This window comes from Pantherophis guttatus, chromosome 3, assembly GCF_059756535.1.
Source record: "Pantherophis guttatus breed Tessera chromosome 3, ASM5975653v1, whole genome shotgun sequence".
NCBI classification, from domain to species: domain Eukaryota; kingdom Metazoa; phylum Chordata; class Lepidosauria; order Squamata; family Colubridae; genus Pantherophis; species Pantherophis guttatus.
In genome coordinates this window covers 201,022,657-201,045,540 of record NC_142065.1, presented here as the reverse complement: position 1 = coordinate 201,045,540, position 22,884 = coordinate 201,022,657, and the positions used below count along the sequence as shown (strand labels likewise).

General features: G+C 36.8%; 2 protein-coding genes across 2 annotated transcripts in view; one reads left to right on the top strand and one right to left on the bottom strand.

Moving 5' to 3' along the window:
- NSMCE2 (NSE2 SUMO ligase component of SMC5/6 complex) overlaps positions 1-13,733 on the bottom strand; it is a 248,956-nt gene extending 235,223 nt beyond the window's left edge. The window contains exons 1-2 of the mRNA XM_034422292.3: positions 13,581-13,733; positions 7,036-7,182 (exon numbers count right to left, since the gene is read on the bottom strand). Coding sequence (XP_034278183.2) covers positions 7,036-7,168 — 133 coding nt within the window. The 5' untranslated portion in view covers positions 7,169-7,182; positions 13,581-13,733. The remainder of the gene's footprint in view (positions 1-7,035; positions 7,183-13,580) is intronic.
- Positions 13,722-22,884, top strand: part of WASHC5 (WASH complex subunit 5) — a 42,946-nt gene continuing 33,783 nt past the window's right edge. Inside the window, exons 1-7 of the mRNA XM_034422291.3 lie at positions 13,722-13,996; positions 15,404-15,685; positions 15,821-15,966; positions 17,630-17,714; positions 17,996-18,096; positions 20,517-20,706; positions 20,802-20,954. Of these exons, the coding sequence (XP_034278182.2) occupies positions 15,500-15,685; positions 15,821-15,966; positions 17,630-17,714; positions 17,996-18,096; positions 20,517-20,706; positions 20,802-20,954 (861 nt within the window). The 5' untranslated portion in view covers positions 13,722-13,996; positions 15,404-15,499. The remainder of the gene's footprint in view (positions 13,997-15,403; positions 15,686-15,820; positions 15,967-17,629; positions 17,715-17,995; positions 18,097-20,516; positions 20,707-20,801; positions 20,955-22,884) is intronic.

The window sequence follows — 22,884 nt, the reverse complement described above, 5'->3', positions numbered from 1 at the left end:
AGCGGCAGGATTCATGCATTATGCTAAGTCATGGTTTGTTTAAGAAACCATGTATTATATTAAGCCAAAACCAAGCAATTCATATTACAAATTAAGATAACATGTAACTTCAACCTTATTATTAATATGTCCCATTGGATACAGCGAGGCTAATGTCCAACTCAATATTTTTTATCACCCTGATTTAGAAAAAATTGTTTTTCCCAAACCAAATCAAAACAGTGTTTTGAATCTATTTACTACAGGTAATCCTCAATTTACAACAATTCGTTTAGTGACTGTTTGAAATTACAATGGTACGAAAAAAATGACTTATTACCATTTTTTACACTTACAACCATTGCAGCATCCCCACCGTCATGTGATCAAAATTTGGGTGCTTGGCAACTGGCTCATATTGATGACAGTTTCAGTGCCCTGGGGTCATGTGATCACCTTTTGTGACTTTCTGACAAGCAAATACAATGGGGGAGCCAGATTCACTTTAACAACCATGTTACCAACTGGAAGGATTCATTTAACAACTGTGGCAAGAAAGGTCATAAAATGGAGCAAAACTCACCTAACAACTATCTTGCTTAGCAACAGAAATGTTGGGTTCAATTCTGGTTATAGCTCGAGGACTACCTGTACTAAATCTCTCATTCCCATCACCCTTAACTAGGCAAAACAGTGCAAAATGTTTTGAGCTAAGGTACCTCAAATGCCCTAACTTACAGAATGTGTCCAAAATTCAGGAACCATCAATCCCATGGAATTGAAATTTGGCAAATTTCATAAAACATTTTATGGCATAATTATAATTTAAAAGTTTATGACATAATGCAAAACTCCCCAAAACATTTCCAGTGCCGATATTTGACTGTGCCATACAGTTCAACATGGGCTACTTTCAAGGCAGATACTGTACATCTCTGAATGTATCTCAACTTTTCCAGTGAAGGTAGCACATATTATTGAAGGCACTGAAGAATCTGGTAAGGAAATACCGGTATCTCTGAAAGGGTGACCCACAGGGCCCATGGGTTGTCTAGTTTTCTCCTCAAATTGATTGCGTTCAATAAAATCAACTGAAATACTTCACCTTCCTCAATCTAAGCCTTGGATGGAAAATCCCAAATTTTGATAGGAAATGGCCATAGGGACGCAGTGGCTCAGTGGCTAAGGTCGGCAGTTCAGCGGTTTGAATCCCTAGTGCCGCGTAATGGGGTGAGCTTCTGTTCTTGTCCCAGCTTCTGCCAACCTAGCCATTCGAAAGCATGTAAAAAATGCAAGTAGAAAAATAGGGACCACCTTTGGTGGGAAGGTAACAGCGTTCCGTGCGCCTTTGGTGTTTAGTCTTGCTGGCCATATGACCATGGGAATTATCATCAGACAGTGCTGGCTCTTCAGCTTTGAAACGGAGATGAGCACCGCCCCCTAGAGCCGGGAATGATTAGCACATATGTGCGAGGGGAATCTTTATCTTTATACCTTTTAATGAAATCAACTGAAATCCTTCACCTTCCTCAATCTAAACCTTGGATGGAAAATCCCAAATTTTGATAGGAGATGGCCATTGTATTCCATTCAGGTAGCTTTTGAGGAGCGACACTGGAGGCAAATTCATACTCTAAAAGAGATAATTGTGGATTATGGGTCCCCAGGTAATGGTTGGGGAAAAAAACCGTCACAATTTCCCAAGTGTTAGTTGGGAAACTGATTTTTATTTTTAAAAAAATTACAAACAAGTCAAATGAAGTAACTTCCAACTTTGTGAGAAAGAAACCCCCTCTTTCTTTAACCTTTGCAAGAGACATTTCCAAACAAGGAAATTGATACAAGGGGGAAACCCTGATATGTAAAGCCTGGCCAGCTTCTCCAGTCCAGACAATGTCAGGTTAACAACATAACGAAAGCTTTCTGAGGAATAATGACAAGGCAAGCAGAGAATAAAGATGTTACTGCAATACTGGACTTGTGAACTGTGCCCCCACCCCCGCAAAAACAGTATGTGTAGGGAGAACTTTCCAGTCTTTTCTGTATTTTCAACTCCTTCCTTAGGTCAACCTGATTCAGCTGAGTCATGGTTTGTAGACATCACTGAAGCCCCACAAATCTCTGCTCTAGGGATTATTTTTTTAACTGTTGCTTCTCTTAAAAAATAAATCACTTTTTTAAAAGGAACTATGTGGGCCACTGGGGAAAATGTTTAAAATCCCTAACAGGCATAATTTTGGATTTTCAAGTAGTCAGTAGGAGAGAGTTCCATGACCCTCAGATACTTGCCAGAGTTTGAAAAAGCAAGATTTTAAAACATTTAGACGGAATAACAAAGGAATGGACTCAGTAGGGATTTGGGATTATCTTTCCATTAAGGTGAGATGGGAAATGCATTGTGACCAAAGAATAACAAAATAACACGAGTTGGAAGGGACCTTGGAGGTCTTCTAGTCAAACCCCCTTCTCAGGCAGGAAACCCTAGACCATTTCAGAGAAATGGTTGTCCAATCTCTTCTTAAAAACCTCCAACATTGGAGCACCCACAACTTTTGGATGCAAGCCATTCCACTGATTAATTGTTCTCACTGACAGGAAATTTTTCCTTAGTTGATTCTCTCCTTGATTAGTTTCCATCTATTTCTTCTTGTCCTGCCTTCAGGTTGACTCCTTCTTTGTGGCAGCCCTTTAGACATTGGAAGACTGTTATCATGTCACCCCTAGTCCTTCTTTTCTTTTCTTTTTTTTATTTTAAAAAACAAACTTTATTGAATTTAAAAATATTAACAAGAAAAAAAAAGAGAAAATATACAGATTTTCTCACTCATAAAATTTACATTTTCAATCCAGTTACACTAACATACTAAATACATGTGATTATATAAACACATATATACAAATATACAAACAGTGACTTATTTACCTATTCTATCTATCTGACGGTGCTTTTTTTTAAATTATTACTTGCATTTCCACTAATTCTTATCTTTACCCTTTTTTTTCCTTCGGTTTATCCACTTATACCATCTATTCCATACTATAAAATATTTTGAGTCTTCCTTGTCTTTTAATTCTAGAGTTAATTTATCCATTTCTGCGCATGTATAGATTTTTTGAATTACTTCCTGATCTGTTGGCATACGATCTGTTTTCCACAGTTGTGCTATAGCCAGTCTGGCCACCGTAATTATGTGTAGTGTCAAATATTTTATGTCTTTTCTAATATTCCTTTTTATCATGCCTAATAAGAAAACTTCTGGTTCTAATTTAATTTCTTGATCTATTATTTCTACTATCCATGTTTTTATTTTTTTCCAATATTTCTTTATTTCTGGGCAAAGCCACAAACATTCCTTCTTTTCATTAAGCTAGAGATACCCAATTCTTGCAATAGTTCTTTGTATGTTTTAGCCTCCAGCTCCCTAATTGTTTTGTTGTTTCTAGAGTCTCAACACTAGGATAAACACTATTTTAACCACTTAGCTTTCTATAGTTAAACAGTAGAATTTTTTTTTAAAAAAAATTAATACAAGGAGGGAGGATTTTAGAGAATTTTTCCGGGTCTTCCCACTCCTGGTCCAATCCCTTAACCACTACAAACCATTGGCTCTCACCACACTCCTACGTATCTTTTTGTATTAGTTGGTTGCCCTTGCATATTTATGTTTGAGATTGGTGTCCTTGAAGCACAAGATCATTCGTAGCCAAAATACTTTCAAAATCGGCCTCATATCATTGTTTGGTTCTTGTCTCCCTTCCTCTAAGAAAAATAGGACCTGTCTCCAGACAGAGGCTCCTATATGCAGGACTCTGGTGGATCTATATTATAAAGCTTGATGATGTCCAATGTTTCTATACTTGTCACAACGATGCCATATTGATAACCAAAATATCAAACTATTAACTGCTTTTGATACAAGCAGCCTTTTTTTTTTTTTGTTAACAACTGAACAGTTTTTTCTCATTCAGCCTCTTCAGATCTACTGAACTATATTTCCCATATTTCCTAACCAGGTGCATAAGTTGGGAATCTCAAAACCTCTTAAGGGCATCAGGTGGAAAAAAGTGGCTTGGTGATTTGGATTTGTTAAAAAAGGATTCCTTAACCAAATATAGATGTTTGTGTGAAAAGTGACAGGTTTTTCATATTCTTAGGGACTAATTAATGGTAAAATTAGTTGGTTGGTGTAGATTTCAACTCTGTATCACAAAACGCCTATTTATACAAAGGAATTTAGTCAATTTGGGGAAGACAGAGGAGACCTGTTAAAGAATTTGAACAGTCCAGAGACTGACAGAAGCATGAGAAAGAAACTCAAAATAACCCCACGTTGATCTTGTTCAGTATAAAATGCAACACAGAGAAACTTGGATAGGCTTCGTAGAATCTATTATTATATCTTACATGCCTTTGCTAAATGTCCTGCAGTTCCCTAGTATTGATATGCAAAAGGACAGTTCCCGAAATATCTGCGGGATCTATTTTGTGACCTGGCCAACTTTCTAGAGCTAACAATTTATAATTATTTTATTTAACCCCCTACACTGTTTTTATGAGTGACTTTGAGCAAAATTGTAATAATTCAGCATGTAAATTGTCAGGCAAACCTGCAAAAAAATTTAAATATCATTATCCATTTTTATACCTTGAAAGTAGCTTCAGCTATACTGAACAGCCCTACCAAGAAGGACTTAATAGCACAAGGCAAATGAGAGGAAATCACTGTTTCCCCATCACTGACATGCCATCACTTCATGCCATCATTGGCATGAAGATTGAGAATCCCAGTAGGCAATGCCAAGCAAGAAAATGTGACATTCCCAGTACAGAAAAGCATGCTAAAATCTTGATTTAAATTTATTCTAAAAGACGAGTTTGATCTGTTAATTCTTACAGTGGAGTTCTTTGTTCATGCCTTCTTTAAGACATGGTCCTAAATCCTCTTGCCTTTCAATACTAGGAACCTGCAGAACATTTAGCAGAAGTATGACCACAAATAACTTCATGAGTTATGCAATATGAAGTCTCTGCTGCCATCTCATGGTATGCTCTTTCCATAGTTGTTCAAAGGACAATACTTCATCCACGATATTAAACTACAAATCCCAACACCACCTAGGGAATAATAGAATAGAATTCTTTATTGGCCAAGTGTGATTGGACACACAAGGAATTTGTCTTTGGTGCATAAGCTCTCAGTGTACATAAAAAGACAAGATACACTCGTCAAGAATCTCAAGGCACAACACCCAGTGACAGTCATACGGTACAATAAGCAATCAAATCATACTAGGAAACAATCAATATCAATATAAATCGCAAGGATATAAGCAACAAGTTACAGTCATGCAGTCACAAGTGGGAGGATAATTGTAAAAGAATTGTGAATTATCTGGGAGATGTAGAGAGAAAGCTTTGAGAGGCAGTAGAGTGCATTGGTTAGGGACATGAATCTTGACAAAACATACCTTATTCAGCTTCCTACTTCACCATAAAAATTGCAGAATGACTTTGGGCCAATCATTCTCTTGTCAGCCCAACCTATTTTGCAGGGCTGTGGTGGTGGAGATAAGCAGGGCACAAACGTAATAAGTGAATATTCAACTACAGAATTAGAAGGGATTTCAAGCCACCCAATTCAACTCCCAAATCTGTGCAGATTTGCCAAGTGAACCCAACTGAACCCTCTTTTTGATCCAGTGAATATTTATGGTTAAACTGATCTTATGGTTACGATATTATCTCAAGTATTATAAAAATAAATAACAACAGATAATCTTAAATCTTGGCATTAGATCAGTTAAATTTTGGTATGTTTAGCCAATAGAAGAGACAACTGGGGAGATCTGAAAACAGCCTTCAAAAATCTGAAGTGTAGTTGCATAAAAGAGGGTGTGGGCATTGCCCCCGAGAAGAGGACTAGAACTAATAGATGAAAATTAAGAAGGATTTCCAGAATTTGGAACAAGATGTTGAACATTTGGGCTGAATCACAATTTTTATCCTAACATGGCCTTCTTCAGGTCAAGTATAATTCTGCCTATCTGGCCTAAACTTCAAGAGGAAGTCTACTAGAGTCCTGTTTCCATGTGATCTAAGTGGGGTATGATTTGAAAGACAGGTATTTTGATAGCAGTCCCAAAACATGCTTTCCACTACCAAACCCAGGGCTGCAACTTTCCTCTCTTAAAACCATTTTATTTCAGTGAGCATGTGGGCTATATACATCTATCAGAATATAGTAGGGTTAGTTATTTTATTGCCCTTTTTGAATGCAGTTAATTAATATGTTGTTCTTCTCTTTTTATTACATAGCCTACTATCTTTTGGATTAAGGTGCTTTACAAATATTGTAAAATAAATAAGAATAAATAAACCTGAGTGCCCCACAACTATGCCTCCTATCCACAAAGGCAAGCAACTGCACTCCGTGTTGAATTACAGCCATCTTCTGGAAAAACACAAATATTTTTGCTTCTGGTAAAGTCAGAAAAGGAGATGATCAAAGGTCTTAGTTTCCCCCACTCTCCAAGTTTTCTGAACTTTCATCTGGCAACATGTACCCCCAAAACTGGGCTACTGATACAAGGAGATGCCAACTCACTTTCAAAGATGGCATTTGCCCCTTACCTAAATGCCACTGAACACTCTGGAGATGGCATCACACAATTTGTAGCTCACTGTTTTCCCCCACTATCGGTAGTTGCAGCCACATCTATAAAAAGCAGTTTAGCACCTGGAAAGGACATATTGATTCTCTGAGCCCAGATGCTGGAAAGAAATCGAAAAAGCAAGGATCTTATGAAGGTCTTAGAATTCAGGCTGCAAGGGAGAACAGCCCATCCTCAAAACTCCTATTGCAAATCAGAAATTTTGTTTGTTATGCTGCATGGTAGCCAAGCTCAAGCTGACAGAAAATCAGCTGACATAGCTAAATGTCCATGTTGGATCACACAATGGAAGAACGGGGCTGAAGCCTATGTGGCAGGATCCCAAGACACCTTGAAAGTTTTAAAAAACAAGCTAGAAGAATAGATCCCAAAACTTGAACTCACTGTGATTTTCCACAAGATCAAGGGCCACATTTGTGGTTACATCCATGCCAGTGTTTATGTAGGTCTTGCAGGTTTTCAGAGAAGTCAGACATGTGTCCACACCACTAAGGGAAATCAATGGACGTCCAGACATTCTGATCAAGTTCCCTAAAAAAACAAACAATGGTTATCACTACAATTTTTATTATTCTATGACATGCATGTGACCCATCTGGTTTTTTTTAACGTGGTTTAAACAGAAAGCAGGCTTAAAAATGGTATCAGCCAATAAATAAAATAATACAATTTTCATAGCCTTTAAAAAAAATAACTGTCTTGTCCATCTCAATCTATTTTGGAAGGAATAAGAACCTGCAATCAGTGTCCATCTTAAGGACAAGCCTTTTCTTAGACCAATTCAAAAATCACAAAAACAAGCAGTCAACATCATCCTACCAAATGAAAGTTTATATGAAAGACACAGAATATTATTTGATGTGGAACAGATTTTATGAGTGGATAAGAGACGAGAGGTAGAAATTAGAGGAAGAAAGACTACGAATATTTGTATTAACAATAGACAAGGTTTATAATTACACTCATTATAATTAACAAAAATGTAAATAAACCAATATAAAAAGAAACTTAAGTTAAAATTATTTGCTTATATTATTACTACTATTCTCAGTACATGTGTTATTACATTATTATTGTTATTAGTTCATGTGTTAATATTTATTACTATTTTCCAGTTGACCTTTTTTTTTCTTTCTGTCTTGTAAATGGTATACCCTGACAATACACTGTATTCAAAAATGTTTATGAATAAAATAATGATGATGATAATAATAATAATAATAATAATAATAATAATAACAACAACCAAATCTTTAAAAAAAAGTTTACATGTTCATCTAGCAGATGGAGGAGCAACATGCACATGTGACATTAATTTGTTGATTGAATTTATATGGCTGCCCATCTCACTGAAAGCGACTCTGTGCTGTGTACCATAATCCATATAAATATATAAAAGCAATCTTATAAATATATAAAAAAATCAGTGTCATAAAATTAAATATTATTATTAAATTATATTATTTATATTATATTAAATTATATTATTTATATTATATTACATTATATTATTTATATTATACTAAATTATATTATTAATATTTAAAATTTAAATATTATTAAAATAATGTCCAAATTCCAGGCATGAAGAAAGGGAGTATATCCATCTCAGTGATAGAGCCATCTCTCCAGGTCTCATGAGGCCCAGGCCTGGTGATATAACACCATTTATTATATCACAACCGATGAAATTTCTCCACATGAGGTTGGATCATGCACAATATATACACTTTATTAAACATGTAGTCACTTAATATATTAGCTGGGTATAGTAGGTGTGGTATAGCAGGCATATAGAGTAATCACATTGGCTTTAAGTCAACCACCCATTCACGTATTCTTTCAACGCCTTTCAACTTCTGCTATTATTTCATTTTAATTGGGAGATTTGTTTCATTTTAAGAAGTGGTGTAATGGCTTTTAATAAATATGGGGTGTTTTTCTCCTCCTAAGCCACACATGCTATGAAAAACCTTTCATCTCACTAGCAGAATAATAAAATATACATAAGAAAATAAATAAAAATAATGAACACAGTCTTTTGCAAATAATGGAAGAAGATGATTTAAATCCTCTAAAATATATTTGGTGAGCAGTTTTAAACATAAAAAATGTAAACTGAATGTTAAATTAGGCTTTCTCGAAAAGAAAATGTATGCATGGTTTTGCCTTAAACAAGGAGAGAGAAAAATTAATTCTTGGCTATACATAGACAACAAGTTTGTATATTAATCCAAATATTGCAAACAACAAAACAATATATATATAATATATATACAGAAATCATAGTGTTCTTTTAAGCTATTAAAGCTTAAAGACTTTTAGTTCTCTTTGTATAACAGCTGAAAAATCCTTTAATTTAGACTCAACTACTACAACCAAAGGAATACATTCACATAATTTTCTTGGCAATAATATGGAAATAGTTTCATTCTTTTCCCAGTAAGTTTTTAACTTCCTGGTTTTCTTTCTGTCCCAGGATTTCTCAATGTTCTCCCATTCAAAACCTGGATGAAAACAGGCCAGAAATAAACCCATCCTGCTATTTCATTGTATTTTATGTACTACATGTTATAAATATGTACTACATGAATATAAATATTCATGTAGAATATTGTAAACGAACAAGTCACAACAGCTGTTTGGCCAAGTAGCAATTGAGCAGAAATGGCCCGTTTTGCCTCAAATCTTCAAATTTTAATTCCACCAGGGAGGATCTGTAAGGTCTAATACTAAAGTTAAGGAGCAAAGTGTAAAAAAAATGGGCCAAAATTGAATATAAAGAAGTCCAAACTTTAGAACCAGCCTTAGATAGGCATCATAGCAGAGAAGGCCCACCTCCTCAGGCCCGCCAGGTGTTAGTTGCCCGAGAGAGATGGCCCTTGTCTTTCTTGACGGATCTGAGAGGATGAGCAGATCAAACCAGGACAAGGCAGTCCCCCAAATAATGTACAGTAGTTACCATGCCATAAAGGGTTTTAGGGACCAAAATCTTAAATTAGACCCAGATTGGCAACCTATGCACCTCTGGGAGCAGAGGTGTTATTAACATGTGCCATTTGGAAGCACTTATAATTGCCGACATCACTGCATTTTGTGCAAGCTGAAGCTAGGGGATACTCTTCAAGGGCAGCCCCATGTAGCCCGCACTGCAGTAATCCAATCAGAGGGTGACTAAAGCATGAGTATCAGGCCTCACTGGCACGCAACGCAAACCTGTGTAAAAGCTCTCCTAGCACAACTGAATGTTTTCACCTTGAGAGAAAACAGCTAAAAATGCACACTTTTGTTAGATGCTTTTACTGAGGTAAATAACTTCTGAAAACTTTGTGCCAAAGTAGCAGTCAAAACCTTAGCATCTCTATTTAGCAAGGTTGAGAAGAGTCGCTTCGAAACGAGATAGAATAGAATAGAATAGAATAGAATAGAATAGAATAGAATAGAATAGAATAGAATAGAATAGAATAGAATAGAATAGAATAGAATAGAATTTTTTATTGGCCAAGTGTGATTGGACACACAAGGAATTTGTATTGGTGCATATGCTCTCAGTGTACATAAAAGAAAAGATACGTTCATCAAGAATCATAAGGTACAACATTTAATGATAGTCATGGGGTACAAATAAGCAATCAGGAAACAATATCAATATAAATCATAAGGATACAAGCAACAAAATTACAGTCATACAGTCATAAGTGGAAGGAGGTGGGTGGTGGGAACGATGAGAAGATTAATAGTAATGCAGACTTAGTCAATAGTTCGACAGTGTTGAGGGAATTATTTGTTTAGCAGAGTGATGGCATTCGGGGAAAAACTGTTCTTGTGTCTAGTTTTCTGGTGTTCAGTGCTCATAAATACAGGCAAATACAGGTAGTCCTCAACTTACGATCACAACTGAGCCCCAAATGTATGTTGCTAAGTGAAAAATTTGTTAAGTGATTTTTGCCCCATTTTACGACTTTTCTTGCCACATTGGTTAAGTGAATCACTGCAGTTGTTAAATTAGTAACATGGTTGTTAAGTGAATCTGGTTTCCCCATTGACTTGCCTTGTCAGAAGGTGGCAAAAGGTGATCACATGACCCCAGGACACTGCAACCGTCGTAAATGTGAGTCAGTTGCCAAGCATCGAAATGTAAATCTCATGACCATGGGATTGCTGCAACGGTCATAAGTGTGAAAAATGGTCATAAGTCACTTTTTTCAGTGTCGTCATAACTTTGAACTGTCACTAAGCTAACTGTTGTAAGTCAAGGACTACCTGTACATTTAATTAATAACATCCAACCCTAACTTGGGCAATTCTAGATTTAGGATTTTATAGGAGTACAAGTGCCATTTTTACTGTTGCTGTAAGCATACCATGATGTTATTGCTCTCATATAATTTTAACTGCAGCTAATTTTTTACTTGCTCATTCTGACTGTTTGTTTAATCATTGGTTAGTTTATGGAAAATACTGACATATCAGATACCACACTAAGCTATGTTTGTGAAGGGTCAGGGCTTAGTTTCTATAGCAACAATGAGTCCAACAGATGTCACTGCAATTTAGCAGGACCTGTATATCTAAACAATGACACCCTAAGCCCTGATCCAACTATTGCTTATTGAATAAGTCTCACCAGGTGGCAGCATTCGATTAATCTTGCACGCTATGCATAATATAGCCAGATTATGTCAGCTTTACCAGGTAGACTATACCGGGAATATGGCTACATAAGGTAATTCAATTATTGTAAGACTTACATTAAGACAATCATGCAAGTCTGAAAGTACAAGTCTCCCACCATCTATTTTATATTCTGAAATACTAGGAAGGATTTCTTCTTGCTCCACCCACGATATAACTGTGGGCTATGCTCTCTCTTATCTTTAATGAAAAGAAGGACTAGGAGTGACATGATAGCAGTGTTCCAATATCTCAGGGTTTGCTACAAAGAAGAGGGAGTCAAGCTATCCTCCAAAGAACCTGAGCGCAAGACAAGAAACTATGGATGGAAGCTAATCCAGGAGAGAAGCAATCTAGAACTAAGGAGATATTTCCTGACAGTTAGAACAATGAATCAGTGGAACAACTTGCCTCCAGAAGTTGTGAATGCTCCAACACTGGAAGTTTTTAAGAAGAGATTGGACTACCATTTGTCTGAAATGATATAAGGTTTCCTGCCTAAGCAGGGTTGGACTTCCAAGGTCCCTTCCAACTCAACTCTTCCGTTCCTTCCCTTCCCTTCTATTCCTTTTTGAAATTATTCCTATTATCTAACCATTCCTCAGACAGCATCAGTCTCCCAAGGTCATTCTCACATAGGGTTAGACCACAAAAAAAATTCCCCTAGGCTAGACTCCAGAACTATCTCAGACGATGGTAAGCACCAGCGACTTCGCACTGTTCTTGAGACGCTACACCAGTGTTTACACAAGATCGCTTAAAATTGAGATCTTTTCTTTCCCACCTGTTGAATGAAGCACAGTAATGTACCTGGGATTCACATCATGCTAAACCAGAGATCTGATTGGCAATCATGCCAAACCAAAACCAAATACCGTATGTTTCAGCACCAGAAATGAACCTAGCCATGGGGTCCACTTTTATAATACCTGGATATAGACCTGAGATTGTGGCTTCTCATAAATGTCTATTCCATTCGTCTTTAACCCAGAATGCCGGCTTGATCCCATATAGCTCTTGAATGATTATGAATTATTCTTACTGGGACGTAGCAGCGTTCTTATGTTTTCTTTGCTTGGCCAATGACAAAACAAGGTTGTGTGGGGATAAAATTCTTGTATAATTTTTAATAAAATTAAAAGATAGATAAATGTATTAATAGAGAAGTAAGAAATGTGGGGGAAATGTCATAATAAATGAAATGATAATTTTAAGATATGATAAATATTGGAGGAGTAAAAAGAAGACACAAAAGATGTATTCAGAAGATACACTGAATGATTATGTATTGCTTGTTTGTTTCTTTATAAAATAAAAAAACTTTTTAAATAAAAAAACTAGATTTATTGAGTCTGATCCTGAAAATATTGCAACAAAAACAACAACAAGGACTTGATTGTGTGGTTAAAGAAAAAAAAAACACTTGCCAACAAACTTGATTGCAGAAAATATGACTTCAGTAACAGAGTGGTCAATGCCTGGAATGCACTACCTGACTCTGTAGTTTCTTCCCCAAACCCCCAAAACTTTAAACTGTCTACTGTTGACCTCACCCCATTCCTAAGAGGTCTGTAAGGGGCGTGCATAAGTCCACCAGCGTGCTTACCGTCCCTATCCTAATATTCCTTTTTACTTACTCTTTTCATGTATTCAAATTATGTTTATACTTTTACGTGTTATCTTATATATGCTTGACATATAAATCGAACCAATAAATAAATAAATAAATAATAAATGCTTGACAAATAAACTTATGATTATGATTATGAAAAGTAAAAATAACAATTTGGAAAGCCGAGGTGAGCTAGAACTCAACCAAACACATCAGGGAACCTGTTGAAAAGCGAGATATAAATCAATATTTTTTTTTCAAACTAGGCAACTTTCAGTTGTGTGGACTTCAACTCCCCAGATTTCCACACAGCAGCATCTTTTCAGAAATGAAACCTCTCTCTCTCTCTCTCCCCGCTTTCTTTCCATTAAAAAAAAAAAAAAAACTTGGCTCCGTTCGCACAATACGCCCAAAACCATGACTGCATCCACACATAGTCAGGAAAGCTCCCCAAGCTTGCACGGAAGCCGAGTCCTGGGCAAAGGCAGCCCTTTTGCTAGCTGGGGGGATGGAAAAGCATTCGTGTGAATGCAAGAAACGGGTTCATCCGGGACGCGGATCGAGCGCGGGTGTTGGATGCAATTATTTCTCCAGCGGTTACTCTAAGCATCCCTTTCCCCCCACACACCCCACCCCACCTTACCTGTTTCCTTGGGGAGGGGGAAAAAGACCCTCTTTATTTTCTCTTATTTTGAATCTTCGCTCAGATGCTTTGCAAGAGAAGGCGGGACCGACTCGGAAGGGCGGCGAGGCTTCTCATACGCCGGCGCCTGTTCACATGATCGCGCAAACCCTCATGTGACATGAGATGAAGGGAAGGTCTCCCGGCCCTGCCTTGTCTTGATGGCCGTTTGCAGCCTGGCCTCGGTTTCCGGCTCGGTTTCTTCTCTTTGCTGGCTGTTTTTCGCCTTGCACTCAACTTTGCACCCGTTCTGACGAGCTGCGTGCACCCCGCAGGGTCCTGACCTGACTCGCGGGTCTGCTACAAGGGGAGCCAAAGAGAAAGAAGTCTCCGTCCATCTCTTCTTCTTCCTCTCTGCAGGAAGAGGGGAGGAGAAAGTAAGTCCTGTACGGAAAATGTGTTAATTCATGATCAAATATTGAGTGTTATTCTCGGTAATGCCATAATACCGAAGCGCAGTTCGATGCCTCTTGGGGGAGAAAAATGTATTTATTTATTAAATTTATACAGCTGCCCGTCTCACATATGGGAGTTTGGGCAGCCTGCAGGGTTTAGAAAAACCAAGCAAACAATACAATTGAGAAGCAGAAGCGTTAATCAGTCACTTTTTTTATTACAAGCCAGAATTTAAAAAAATTAAAACATTAAAATAAAAGGCAACAGAACAGAACAAGACATAATACTACATTACAGTTTAGTGAAGTCATCCATGGGCCGTCAAAGTCTGCCTAATTTAATAATATAACACAGTTTAGCTGCATTCAAAGCATTAAAATGCAATTAAAAGCAGTTTAAAAAGCTATAAAAAGAACTATAAGTGTGAGTGTTTATAATTCTGCCTGGCCTTTAATAAAGGGCCTAATCAATAATGTTAATTAAATTAAATTAGTTGTTAATTAAACGTGGAAGGCAAAGTCATTTTGGGGCCCAGTGGTAGATTCCCCAGCTCAGTTGTCATTGTCAGTCTGGCCTACCTTACAAGTGTGCTGTGATCTCCAAGAGTGAAAATGTGGAACATAAATATCAGCTTAAAAGAGAAGTTTTAAAATGATAGCAAGGAAGCTGAATCGCCTAACTGATGTCCACTTGTGCAAAAGAAACTCCTGAGTTCATAGACAACATTTTTATTCATTTTAAAGATGTTTATACTGAAAATGGGAATTTGTTTTCCTCTCCTGTTGAAAACAATTGCAATTCACCCTGACCATCCAATTATTTTTTAATCAGAATGGTTTTCAAATTCAAAATTATGTGGCTACTCTTAATTCTTTAAAAACTCGGCATATTGCCAAAATGTTTCTAGCTTCCTGCTCTGATTCATTTTCATGAAAGCTGCATGTTTTTGTGAAAGTAAGTCACATGAGAGCATGATGGATTTTTTTTTTAAAATTATGTAGCATTTGGTTTCTCCAAGATATATTAGCCTGGCACCTGAAGGTTCTATTTGACTTCATCAATAATCTCATTTTAATAATTCTATTCATTATTAATGATTGTATTAAGCAGACATTTTGTGTTATACCATCACTCAACATAGGAATATAACACAGGAATGTTTCTGGTTTTGTAACAAGAAAATCTGGATAAATCTTTAAATCCTTGTCACAAACTGCGGTATCCTGAGGTCTACATTTACTTCCAAATAGAACTTTTAAATTATCTTCTGCAGTAAAAATGCTGTTGCAAAATTCAACCTTCAGTTTGAAATAATAATAATAATAATAAAATTGTAGCATGAAAAAACAACATTAAAATGTTCTTTCTGTGGTTAATGACTTTTTCAGGAATGTAATGGAGGAATTGCAAAGGATTTTTCTTTAGATAATTTTGACGACTATATAAACCTGCACTGAAAAAATACTACCTCCTTCTTCTTCGCCATGTTGGACTTCTTAGCGGAAAATAATCATTGTGGACAAGCCGTTCTTCGGATTGTGTCTTGTGGAAATGCTATCATTGCTGAATTACTGAGACTGTCCGAGTTTGTCCCGCCTGTATTCCGCCTCAAAGACAAAGCCGATCAACAAAAATATGGAGATATCATATTTGATTTCAGCTACTTCAAAGTAAGAATTGTGCTGTACTGAAGCATTCTTTAAAGTTAATTTCAGTTTTGCCAGATGCTAATGAATGAAGTATTAAATGATTAGTGTTCTATCCCAAACATACTAATTCTGTTCCTGATTTTCCCCCCGTCTTAGGGGCCTGAATTGTGTGAAGGGAAGCTAGAAGCCAAACCTGAACTGCAAGATTTAGATGATGAATTTCGTGAAAACAACATAGAAATTTTGACCAGATTTTATTTGGCTTTCCAAAGTGTTCATAAATATATTGTTGATTTAAACAGGTAAGCAATTGGACATGAATTGAAATAGCAGCAACTCATTTGGAACAGAATTTGTATTACAGCCAAGGAAATAGTGTGGGATTATGTGAAATATCATTAAGTCATTGTTGCTTAGATTTCAGATTTTTTCAGAACACAACAGAAACACAGCAGAATTCCACACACATACAACACTCAGAATTTGTAAATATGAATTCACTCATATTTGGAGCAAAATGTTTGAGACATAATATTTTAAAAATTGGGGAAGAAGATGGCATGATCTCAGATTAATTGTCCAGGATTACCAGCCATGATATATTTATCAGATTTGAAACGTGGATTAAGTAAATAATCAAATTAGGGGAAAAAGGTATAAGAGAATGTATGCAGATGCCATTTCAGAGTTTTCCTCAATGTTTCTGTTATATGATAGACCTAATAAGATACTGATGTAAAAATGTGACATTAAATTTTGACATTAGTAAGTCTTTTTTAACTTGTAATATACTTTAGTACAGGTAATCTTCAATTTAACAACTGCAATGGAGTCTGGAATTTCTGTTGTAAGTCATGATGGTCATAAATTGAGGCACCCATATGACTGGAATTGATTTTATGACTTTTTTAGGGCACTCTTTAATCAAACACCACAGTTGTGGAAACAAATCAATGTTCCAATGGATATTTTTTATTGGAAGTCAAAAACGCTAAAAAAAACCCATAAATTGTTATGTTACTGTGCAACACTGCAATTACAGTATTTTTCGGTGTATAAGACGCCCAATCAGCTGTTCCCAGAGGTGAATTTTAGCAATAGGTTCGTTGGTTGTGAACTCTGTGCCTTGCTTTTTTTCCAGCTTCTGAAACTTCTGAAACTCTGTTTCAGCAAAAACTATTTTTTCTGCCTCTGAAAGCCTCTGAAACAGAGGCTCTGTTTCAGAGGGTTTTTTTCTGAAGCTTCCTTTCAGAGGCTTTTTTTTCTGAAGCGCTGTTCGGAGGCTTTTTTTCTGAAGCTTCATTTCTGAGGCTTTTTTCAGCCTCTGAAACCTCCGTTTGAGAGGCTGGGCGGAGCTACATTCGGAGTATAAGACGCACCCAGATTTTCACCCTCTTTTTTGCGGGAAAAAGGTGCATCTTATACTCATTTTAACGCATTATAACTAGTCTCATAACGCAGTTATGTGACCATGGGGATACGCGCAGCCATCAAAACTCCAGAACTGTGTCATAAGTAGCTTTTGAAAGTGTCTGTTGTATTCTGTTGTATTACTTCAAACAGTTACTAAACGAATGGTCATTAAGTGAGGACTACCTGTAAAGAGAAAGACACTGTATCAAGGAATGATTTAAATACTGTGTGATTAAGAGACACTTCTCCCAAGATAGTTTGATAGTGATCAACAATTCTTAACATGCCACATAACTAAATAAAATTCATTGAGATCCTTTGGATATAAAGCCATAAATGACAGCCAAATAATGAGTTTTATAGCTCTTCCTTCTCTTCGACTGCATCAGCTTTTTATTCTTTTGGATGCAAAGGAACTTTGGAAAGAATTTATGTCAAAGGGTTTGGAAGCCCAATTAAAGAAGGGAATAAATCTGTAAATAAACAGGAGTTTTTGCTAACATCCACCTCTGCAGAAGATTTATATTTATATTTCATTCTTATTGTTTCTAGATACCTGGATGATCTCAATGAAGGCATTTATATTCAGCAAACTCTGGAAACAGTGCTGCTGAATGAGGATGGAAAACAGCTATTGGTAAATTTACTCTAACCATGCAGCAATATTTATTTACTGTATTTTGTTCTTTAGATATTTTAATCTTTTCACCTCCTGGTTTCTAACCTGATGCCTTCACCACTACACCAAACTGCTTTCACCGAAGAATTAGAAAATTGTTATTAAACACATCACAAAATTTCTATGATGGAGAACACTGTAATAAATGAGTTTGATGTAACAGGAAATCACACACTTTGCTTAATATCCTTGCAATTTTAACTATGAATTTCTCTGTCTGTCTGTCTTCTTTGCTGCAGTGTGAAGCCCTTTATTTGTATGGTGTCATGCTCCTTGTCATTGATCAGAAAATTGAAGGCGAAGTCCGGGAGAGAATGCTGGTTTCCTATTATCGATACAGGTATAATATCTCTGATTCAGGATATGATCAATTGGCTATTTTGTGGCTGATTATTTCATTCAAACTCAACCATTACATTAGTGGCCAAAATTGGAAACCTTTTTGGGAAAAGTGTATTTTTGAGGTTTGATGGCTAATAACACCACATTTTCTTTTCTTTTCTTTTCTTTTTTTTTCTTTTTTTCTTTTTTTTGGAGTTTCAAGATAATCATATTCCACTGCTGGAGTGGCTTGGGAATAGCCCAGACCTTAAACTCTATGGAGCCGACTAAAGAAACTTGTTAATCAGAAACGACCCAGCAATAGGAGCCTAGTGGCGCGGCAGACTAAAGCACTGTTATTAACAGTTATTAACATCAGCTGCCTGCAATTACTGCAAGTTCAAATCTCACCAGGCTCAAGGTTGACTCAGCCTTCCATCCTTTCTAAGGTAGGTAAAATGAGGACCCAGATTGTGGGGGCAATAAGCTGACTTTGTATAAAAATATACAAAAGTATGAAGGCTATTGCTTAACGCATTGTAAGCCGCCCTGAGTCTCCAGAGAAGGGCGGCATATAAATCAAATTTAAAATAAATAAATAAATAAAACCCAGTTAATAAAAACAATCATTCAATCTTGGTTTCACATTATAACAGCTGCAGAACTAAAAGACTTGGTTCACTCCACGGGAAGACTTTGTAAGGCCGTAATTCATGCTAAAGGTTACCCAACTAAGGATTAACTGACATGGTGATAATTTTTGTATATCTCATTTTTTCTATGGCGATCATTTTTGTATGTCTCGTTTTTTCTATGTGTTTCACTTTTCTTCTTTCTACTGTAACTGCTATTCTAATAGCAAATCCTTCATAAAAGTTATTGCATTACATTCTTGATTAAATTATCTTTCCATTGCTATATAATTTTATGGTACTACTCCACAAAAAAGTGATGTCATTAGCTAGTTTTAGAAAATACACTTTTCCCAAAAGGTTTCCACAATTTTGGCCACTACTGTATATTGATTGCATCAATATACTTGTTTTAAGAAACATTTGCAATGCCTTTAAAGGAAAGTCTCTCTCCAATGTTTCTCAACTTTCAAAGATTTAAAATGTGTGAACTTCATCTCCCAGAATTCCCCAGCTAACGTGACTGGCAGGGAAATTCTGGAGTTCACTCATCTTAAAGTTCCCACTTTCTCATTGATGCCATTGATTGCAAAATTGAGCCAGTCTTTCTGACCTGGGAAAATAAGTAGAGTCTGGTCTGGCTAGTGCTTCCATGAAAGACATTCAAGAAATACCAGGGCTCAAAGCCAAACTGAGAATTTGAAAAAAAAATATCCTGGAACAAGAGAGAAAAACTGTTTTCATATTGCTACCAAAAAACGGATTAGGATGCACCTATGAAATCAAAGGATTTTCAAATTTATCCTTTTTACTGCACTGGTAATTCTCAATTTACAATTGTAATGGAGCCCACAATTTTGGTCTTAAGTTGTGACGGTCAGAAAGTGGGTCCCCATGTGACTGAATCTGATTTTTATTATCTTTTTTCTAGTGGTCATAAAGCCAATGCCGTAGTCATTAATGAACAATTGTTCAACATGGGGCAATTTTTGCTGGAAACTGGAAGTAGAATAGAATAGAATAACAGAGTTAGAAGGGACCTTGAAGGTCTTCTAGTCCAACCCCCTGCCCAGGCAGGAAACCCTACACCACTTCAGACAAATGGTTATCCAACATCATCTTAAAAATTTCTAGTGTTGGAGCATGCACAACTTCTGCTGGCAGGTTGTTCCACTTATTAATTGTTCTAACTGTCAGGAAATTTCTCCTTAGTTCTAAATTGCTTCTCTCCTTGATTAGTTTCTACCCATTGCGTCTTGTTCTACCTTCAAGTGCTTTGAAGAATAGTTTGACTCCCTCTTCTTTGTGGCAGCCCCTGAGATATTGGAACACTCTATCATGTTTCCCCTAGTCCTTCTTTTCACTAAACTAGACATACCCAGTTCCTGCAACCCTTCTTCATATGTTTTAGCCTCCAGTCCTCTAATCATCTTTGTTGCTCTTCTCTGTACTCTTTCTAGAGTCTCAACATCTTTTTTACATCGTGGCGACCAAAACTGAATGCAATATTCCAAGTGTGGCCTTACCAAGGCATTCTAAAGTAAATGCTAGTTTCTTTCAAAAATATTTTAAATTGTGGGCACAGCAAATGGCTGTAAATGTAAGCTGTTTGCCAAGCACCTAAAATGCAATCATGTGACTGCAAGGTGGGAGTGGATGTCGGAACTCTAAATCCGGGTCATAAGTAGTTTTTTCAGGATCCATCATAATTTTGAACAGTCGCTAAATGACCGGTCATAAGTCAAGGGCTACTTGTACTTTGATAAGATCCTCCGTTGGTGACGTGTGCGTGTCATGCCCCATCCAGTGCTGCTCGCTCTGCTGACTCCAATATGGATGATATATGTAAGCTGCTTCGGAGCACAGGGTATTCGAGTCAAATTGGAGCAAAAAGGCCCGCAAACTATCCCGAGAGTTACTTCAGCAGGGTGCCCATCAACAAAATATTCATCAGCATGGTGATTGGCCGCTTGAGGTCAGATGATATCTACAACCAGGTAAGTCAGGCTGGAAAAAGGCCCAGGGTAGGGGAAGAAGTAGGAAAATAGCCAGCAGGCTCATAAGGTGCCCTTTCACTCTGTTCCCTTCTCAGGTTTCTGCATATCCACTGCCAGAACATCGCAGCACAGCTCTGGCAACGCAGGCAGCCATGTTGTACGTGACGCTTTACTTCGACCCCTCCATCCTTCACACCCAACAAGCAAAGATGAGAGAAATAGTAGATAAATATTTTCCAGACAACTGGGTAAATATATTGTTAATGCTGCTATTAATGATTGAGTTGCCTCAGCATCTCACATCCTGGACATAAACCGTTTCACCTCCTCCCCTCGGGACGCCGCTGTAGGGCATTGCATGCCAAAACAGGGACAGATTTTTTCCCTCCTGCCAACACACTGCTAAACACCTAATCCTCACAGTATTGTCTGATAAGTATTTATATTTACCCATGTAGTATGGCTATATTATTATCTTATTATCTTCTTTGCTACTACTCTTATTGATACGAATGGTGATGATTCTGTTGTTTTTCATGTACACTGAAAACTTCTGCACCAGACAAATTCCTTGTGTGTCTAATCACACTTGGCCAAATAAAGCTAATCTCTTCTATTCTATTCCATTCCATTCCATTCCATTATTATATATTCTATTCTATTCTACTCTAATTATATTATATTATATTATATTATATTATATTATATTATATTATATTATATTATATTATATTATATTTATTATATTATATTTATTATATTATATTATATTATATTATATTATATTATATTATATTATATTATATTATATTATATTATATTATATTATATTATATTATATATAAGCTCCATAGCTTAGGGCCGGGGTACTTATGGGACAGCCTTCTGCCACCAATTGCCTCCCACCAGCCAGTTCGCTCCCACAGAGAGGGCCTCCTCAGGGTGCCGTTGGCCAGACAATGTCGGCTGGCGACCCCCAGGGGGAAAGCCTTCTCTGTGGTGGCACCTGCGCTCTGGAACGACCTACCCCCAGAGATACGAGTGATCTCCGACCTCCGGACTTTTCGTCTGGCCCTAAAAAACCTATTTTTTCAGTTAGCCGGGCTGTCCTGATTTTATGTTTGGTTTTAAAATTTGATATAGATTTTAATTGAAATGTTTTAAATTACGGGCCAAATTTATTTAATTATTTTAAATCTATTTTAACTTTTGTGTATAAATGTTTTTTATCTTGGCTGTTCACCGCCCTGAGTCCGAAAGGAGAAGGGCGGTATAGAAATCTGAAAAAATAAATAAATAAATATTATATTATATTATATTATATTATATTATACTATACTATACTATACTATACTATACTATACTATACTATGCATTGCATTGCATTGCATTGCATTGCATTGCATTGCATTGCATTGCATTGCATTACATTACATTACATTACATTACATTACATTATAAATTTCAGGGATGCTCAAATTAAGACACACAAGGTCATCCGGCCAATGCTGCCGTTGCATCCCTGAGTCTTGATGTCTGATCTAAGTGTATGACAATGCTGTTTGTGTGGTAATTTTTCCTCATTTGCCGACCCCACTCCCAAGGCTGCCCATAAGTTTCCGCTTCATCGTCATTTCAGATCCTTGGTGTGAATACAAGAGAGCCAGGCAAAGCCAGTGAGGACAATTCCATTCTCCCCTTTACCCGTTCAGAATCCAGGTCTAGAGATCTGAGAGTCCACTGGGCCTTTTACATTTAATTAATTCTGGGATTGTTGTAGTTTTGAACCAGTTAAGTTTTCCCACTATAGTTAGACCAAGCACCCTTGTTCTCTATTAAACTTAAAATTTTGCCTGCCAGAGAGCCACTAAGCTGTCTCCACAACCATGGCTAACTGGCCACATAATCACAGATAACTGTCTTCACAATCATGGCTAGCCATAGCCATAGCCATAACCATAACTAAACCTAAAACCGTGTCCAGCATTGATTTTCCACTAGTTTTAAAATGATGTCTGCCAGAAAGCCACTAAACTGCCTCCACAACCATGGTTAATCACATCCACAACCATAGTTAGTCACACCCACCACCATGGCTAACCACATGCATAACCATGGTTAACCATCTCTAAAGCCATGTATAGCCATCATAGCTAATACTGCAACCATGATTAGCCA